Source organism: Acanthamoeba castellanii, assembly GCF_000313135.1.
Source record: "Acanthamoeba castellanii str. Neff unplaced genomic scaffold scf7180000084746, whole genome shotgun sequence".
Lineage (NCBI taxonomy): Eukaryota > Discosea > Longamoebia > Acanthamoebidae > Acanthamoeba > Acanthamoeba castellanii.
This window is the reverse complement of record NW_004457568.1, coordinates 97,795-104,615: the sequence shown is the minus strand read 5'-3', so window position 1 is coordinate 104,615 and position 6,821 is coordinate 97,795. Positions and strand designations below refer to the sequence as shown.

Genomic DNA, 6,821 nt, shown 5'->3' with positions numbered 1-6,821 from the left:
GAGGTTTGGTGGATCTTGTTGAACTGTCAGTTTTACAACGATCCGATCCCTCTATACTTGCTCCGCACACAGGATGTGTACCACAAGAATCTCGATTGCCAGTGGATCGACATCACCAACCTACCCAGTGGTGCGTGTTGCTCTTCATGCCAATTTTGATTGGGGGTTCAAACTTATGCGTGCTTGCAGGCGACTATTATATGAACATCGAGCTGAACGTAGACCGGCTCTTCGAAGAGCTGGACTACTCCAACAACGCCTTCAACGTCACCTTCTCTGTACCGTCCCTTTCCACCTTTGGCCGCAAGCATAACCCGCCCCGCTATTTTTCTGGTGATGGCGTGCATTCACACGCGTACTGCTCGGTACAGGTCGAGCAGCCATGCTTGCCCAAGCCCCGCTACGCTACGGACACCACGGCCGCTAACTACGCCTACGAGAACCCGACAACCAACGGTCACACCGCGGCCACCCGCACCGACGACGGCTCCTTTGCAATCAACCTGCCCTGGAGCTTCCAGTACTTCTGCAAGTCCTACTCGTGCGTACCCCCCTCGCTGTGTGGTTCGTGTGTCGTGTGTCGTGTGTCGTGTGTCGTGTGTCGTGTGTCGTGTGTCGTGTGTCGTGTGTCGTGTGTCGTGTGTCGTGTGTCGTGTGTCGTGTGTCGTGTGTCGTGTGTCGTGGTTAACGTCTGATGATTGTGCGATTACAGTCAAGTGTGGGTCAACTCCAACGGTTTCCTGTCGTGGCAAGAGGCCTCGGGCGGCCCCACCGCGCACGAAGAAAACACGCCCAACCTTCCATTCCCCAACGTACCAGACACCTGCCTTTCATGCCGTCGGACGTGGAGAACATTTTGGACTCACATCATTTTGTATGTGGCCTCAATCGTCATCATCAGGCGATTAGCGTGCTGTGGGACGACCACGACCCGACCCGATGCGGGCGCGTCTACTACACGATCAAGGGCACCGCGGGCTCGCGCAGGCTGATCGTGACGTGGTACCAGGTGTGCCACTACGGTGGTGCCACCAACGACGTGGTCACCTTCCAAGTGCAGCTGCAAGAAGGCAGCGGCAAGATCTCCATGTTCTACCCGTACGCCGCCCGCGCCATCTCGCACCGTTAGGCGTTTGTACCCAACCATGATGCTTATAGTGATGATTGGCACTCCACCGCATGCACAGGGATACGGCCACCACGACATCGGCCTACACCAACGGCGCCAGCGCCACGGTGGGTCTGGGTGCCATCCTTCCGTCGGACAGCATTCTCTACTCCTACCACGCCAGTCCGCCCGTCAGGAATGGTGCCAGCGTCGTGTTCACCGTGCAGACCGAGCAGATCAACGCAGCCCCGCTGGCCTCCATCAACGGACCCTATCAGGTGCGTTACCCTATTTTACTGATTATTTAATATTTCTTTTTTTGCGCCGTTGGCCACACACATCTGAAACGCGTGCGGGGCGCAGGGCACCGTGAACGAGCCGATCAAGTTCGACAGCAGGGGCTCGAAGGACCCGGACAGCCGGATGTTGGAGTATCTTTGGATCTTTGGCGACAACACTGTGGGCCAAACGACGGCTTTCCCGGAGCACACGTTCGCGCAGGCGGGCGAGTACGACGTCAGCCTCGTCGTCTACGACAACTTCCAGGTACCATTCATACGGTCGCCCTCTACCCTCTACTCTTGGGGCTTACCACCTTGGGTGCCACTGGCAGGGGTCGAAAATGGTCTTGACCAAGGCGGTGATCGAGGACGAATGAGCCCCTTGCTGCCGTGCGGGCCACGATGCACCGATCTGCAGCCTCTGAGCCATGTAATTACCGAGCACTCCACCTACACCACCCCAACTCCCAGCACTCTACATCTCAACATCATACACCATAATATTGTCTATCTCATTTAGTGATTCAACTAAGATTTTAAAGGAGAAGCACAAGTCGCCAATCACAGAGGTCGCCCCAGCACAAAGGTTCACCTGTACTCGTCTCTGTGAGGCGAAAGAGGGGTAAGCCCAGACCAGATTGGCCAACTGTGTTTTGTGATGCGAACTGGAGTGGCCATGAAGACGTTGGGTGCCCTGGCTCACAAGTGAACCATTTCCCTCTGGAGAGGGGCGCCTCTCATTGTTGGATGCGCCGGGTCTAGGAAATCTCCAAAGCCCTGATTTCGAACATGGTGCACGCCTACAGGGAGCAGGAGAGCCCGCAAGCAGCCTACAAAAGGCAGGACCATAACATCTTCTTCATCTCAGCTCACACCGGCCAAACCCACTCGCAACAGGCCTCACAATTGGCCGTCACCACTACTATGCGCTACCACCACCTGGTCGGTCTCAGCGCAGCGCTCTTGCTTGCTCTGATAGCGCCATGCGCCCGCTCGCAGAGTACGATGCACCACTCCCGGTTGCACACTGGCTCCTCATGTGATTATGATCGTAAACCGTCAATCAGGCTGCTCTGGAAACGCCGTTCTTCTGGATGGCAGCAACTGGCTTGACGCTGGACCACCCTCGGCCTGGAACGTCCCTCAGACCTACACTCTCGAGGTACCCTCACCGCCACCTGGAGTGTAGACAGACATTCTAACTGTGTCGACAACTTGAAACACAGGGCTGGATCAACCCCACTGAGGGCTCGGACTGGGTAGGCGTCTTTGGCAATCTGTGGGACAGCGGCGCCACCGAGTCTGGCATTGGCTTTCAAGTACGTTCGCATCTCACTCTCTCGTAGCGACGACTGCATTTTCATTTCATCTCGAAAATTGATTTGCACGATTTTCCCCTCACCCACGCCCCCTTGCTTGTTGGGCGGGCTGCACAGTTGCTGTCTGGCGGGCTTGTGGTGTTCCTCCATCGCGCACCGTTCGACTACACCTTCACCGGCTCGGCGCCCCTCAACCGGTGGACCCATGTGGCGGGCACCTATGACGCCGCCTCCGGCCAGGCCGCCCTCTACATCAACGGCGCAGTGCGTTCTCCCCCCCCCTCGAACGCCTGCTATCGAACGCGTGTGTGCTGATTGGGGATGGAGCAGGTGGCCACACGAGGTGGTGGAGCTCGTCAGGTGAACTACAGTCGCCAGCGGAACTTCATGATCGGCCGCTTTGTCGGTACACACGACATACCGTGGCCACGCTTGTACCCTGCGAGCACTAAGTCTCACCCTCTTCATGATGAACACTTCTTCTTCTTTTGCGCTCTGCAGACGACAACGAAGACATCAGATTCGTGGGGCAGATCGCCGAGGTGCGCTTGTGGAGCGTTGCGCGGTCAGCCTCGCAGATCTCACAGACGTGGAAGGTGCCCATCAGGCAAGCCTCCAACCTGGTGGTCTCCTGGCGCATGGCCCAGGTTCGTCGTATCTCCCTTCCCCCTTCTCTCGCCCGCCACCCTCTTCCATTTCAATTCCTCATCGTGCACTGCATGCAGAGCGGCAATTGGGTGGATGATGAGAGCGGGAACGGGCATGCGGCCGGCTTCGGCGAGTCGCCGCAGTTCCGCACCTACGGCTGCTCCTCCGCCGGTAGGTTCCCACAGCACCCTCCTGCTCTGAACGTCCAGCACGCAGCCGGCACTCACCACGTGCGTGCGTACATGCGTGGCTGTCTAGACTGCTCGGCCTATTCGTCGTGCGTTCCGACCCAGTCAGACCCCGGTGGCAGGCTTCTGCCCGACATCACCCTTGACGCTGATCGGCTGCAGCGGTCCATGGAGATCATCACGCGCACCTTCGATTCCGCCTCTTGGTACGTGTGCGCGCCTTTGCGCTCGTCTCCATCATCATCATTCTTCATTCTTCATTCTTCATCAGTAACTCACGGAGTGGGCCGTAGTGCGGTTAACGAGGGTTGCGTCGAGGGTACCGGCCCGCGCACACTGCTCCGGTTCGACACGGGTATGCTTGCGTTGCGTGTGCGGTAGTTAGCGTTCGCTAACAACGTGTGGCCCTGTCTTTTTGTTCGTCATTCAGCAACGCCCAACCGCGGCACGGCCGATCTGGTGCTGGGCGATCCCAGTGGCGACCCCAGGTTCCACTATGACAGCTGCCACCGGTACGTTGGCCCTCGACTGTGTGGTGCCCTATTGATTAAATAAGGACATTATTCTGCCTTTTTTTCCATCACGTAGGCATTATCACTACGAGGGCTATGCTCGGTACTTGATCTACGACGACAGCGGAACACAGGTATCCCACTCTTCCACTCTTGTCGATCGACGCCCACTAAGCACATGTTTGCATTCTCTCCGCAATGCAGGTGGGCAGGGGCAGGAAGATGGCCTACTGTCTCTTGGACTCTGAGCAAGACTCGGGGTACACAGGCCCCGGTCCTGTGCGCGACTCTGCGCAGTACTCGTGCAGCAACCAGGGCATCAGCGTCGGATGGCTGGTGCGTAGGTGGCGTGGGCGGGTGTAGAACGTGCAATTGGCTTTAATTTCTTTGTATTATTGATACAAACAGGACGTGTACCACAAGGATCTCGATTGCCAGTGGATTGACATCACCAACCTCTCCCCTGGTGCGTGTTGCGCGTTTCGTGCTCATCATATGAATGCATGATATGTGGGTCTCACAATACATATACATATGCGCGTCGCAGGCGACTATTACATGAACATCGACCTGAACGTGGATCATCTCTTCGAAGAGCTGGACTACTCCAACAACGCCTTCAACGTCAGCTTCACCGTACGGTCGCCTCCCCCAATATTTCCCCGCCTCGCCTCAATCCGGGCACAACTCAATGAAACGGCCGTGCGTGCGTGTGGATTCGAATCGAATCTGTGCAGGTCGAGCAGCCATGCTACCCTAAGCCCCGCTACGCGACCGATACCTCGGGCTCCAACTACGCCTATGAGGACCCGACCACCAACGGCCACACGGCGGCCGACCCCTCCGACGACGGCTCCTTCTCGATCGACCTGCCCTGGAGCTTCCCCTACTTCTGTAAGTCATACAGGTCCGTGACCCCCAACGCTCTTAACGACAATGACGTCTCTTTCTTGGCCAAACGGCTGATATTTATGTGCGACGGGTGGCAAGTGAGGTGTGGGTCAACTCCAACGGCTTCCTGTCGTGGCAAGAGGCCTCGGGCGCCCCTACCGCGCACGAAGAGAACACGCCCAATCTCCCCTTCCCCAACGTACGTGTCGGCCCACACGCCCATCAGCTGATCAGGAATCCAGTGAATGCAGAGCAATTTACTCACGACATATTGCATTAATCATCATCAGGGCATCTGCGTGCTGTGGGACGACCACGACCCAACGCAATGCGGGCGCATCTACTACGCGATCAAGGGCTCCGCGGGCTCGCGCAGGCTGATCGTGACGTGGTACCAGGTGTGCCACTACGGCAGCTCCGACGACGCGGTCACCTTCCAAGTGCAGCTGCACGAGAACGGCGGCAAGATCTCCATGTTCTACCCGTACGTCCCCGCGCCGCATCCTTGCTTTGAATTCTGTCCAATGACACGACACACACACGCGCACACACACGCGCGCACACGCACACGCACACGCACACGCACACACACACACACACGACACACGACACACGACACACCGCACACACGACACACAACACACGTCACACACTTAGGGATACGGACACCTCGTCGGAGACCGACAACGGCGGCAGTGCCACGGTGGGTCTGGGCGCCGTGCTGCCGTCGGACAGCATTCGCTACTCCTACCACGCCAGCCCGCCCATCCCGAGCGGCACGAGCCTCGTGTTCACCGTGCAGACCGAGCAGATCAACGCAGCCCCGCTGGCCACCATCAATGGTCCCTATCAGGTGCGTTCTCCTCTGGTATTGCGCTCAACTACACCAGATGCCGCTCACAATTTGTGTGTTGCGTGTGTGTGTGTTGCGTGTGTGTGTGTGTGTGTTGCGTGTGTGTCGTGCAGGGCTACGCGAACGTACCGGTCAAGTTCGACAGTACGGGCTCGTACGATCCGGATGGGTGGATGGTGGAATACCTGTGGATCTTTGGCGACAACACCGTGGGCCAGACTCAGGCCTCACCGGAGCACACGTTCGCTCAGGCAGGCGAGTACGACGTCAGCCTCGTCGTCCACGACAACTACCAGGTACCATTCGCCCCATCACACACGCACACACGGGGCACTCACTTGGGAATGTACCGTGGTGATAGTCCTCGGAGATGACCATGGCCAAGGTGGTGATCGACGATCAATGAATGGGCCTCATCCTCATGCGCCCCCTGGGAACGCGCCAAGACTGCTTGATCCCTCTCCCCAAAACCATTCCCAACCATTGCAACTCCTAAACACTTGTTTTCAATACACACCTGTGCCAACACTGTTCTTCTTTTGTTTCGTATTTAGTTTCAGGTGAAAAAGAAAATCGTAATCAATTATTAGCGAAATAATGAATTTTTATTATTTTCGGACTTTTTCTTTCTTTTTCTGGGCTCAAAAAGAAAAAGAAAAAGAAAAAGAAAAGGTGCTGTTCTGCATCAGATGATGGAGCAGGGCCGGGGAGAGGAGAGTACGGCTGCCGCTTCTTCTTCGACGTTGGAGCCTGCGGAGGACAGGGCATCGTCAGTGCCAACCACTACATCTTCGTCATCTACGTTCGCCGGGCTACGATGGAGGCCATCTGCCCAACAGAAACCACTCTTCTCAGCCAAGAAGAAGGTGGTGGTAGCTTCTACGGGCCGCCCAGTCTTCGACCAGACTGCTGCCACCTCCTCACCTTCATCTTCATCATTAGCGAAAGATGAAAGTGTCGATGCTGACGTGGCAGCCGCAGCACGCCTGGCCGAGAGCAGGCGACTCGAGGCCGAGGGCCG

The 6,821-nt window shown here is 57.1% G+C and overlaps 1 protein-coding gene and 1 pseudogene across 1 annotated transcript; both read left to right on the top strand.

Annotated features, from left to right (window-relative positions):
- Positions 1–200: 200 nt before the first annotated feature.
- Positions 201–1,766, top strand: ACA1_185460 (PKD domain containing protein; the record flags this gene model as incomplete). The annotated part of the gene is made up of 7 exons (XM_004342487.1): positions 201–278; positions 372–541; positions 713–812; positions 902–1,098; positions 1,188–1,386; positions 1,472–1,654; positions 1,722–1,766. The coding sequence occupies 7 exons, from the start codon at positions 201–203 to the stop codon at positions 1,764–1,766; spliced, it is 972 nt and encodes a 323-aa protein (XP_004342536.1).
- Positions 1,767–2,178: 412 nt separating this feature from the next.
- On the top strand, positions 2,179–6,206 carry ACA1_185450 (annotated as a pseudogene).
- The last annotated feature ends 615 nt before the right edge of the window (positions 6,207–6,821 follow it).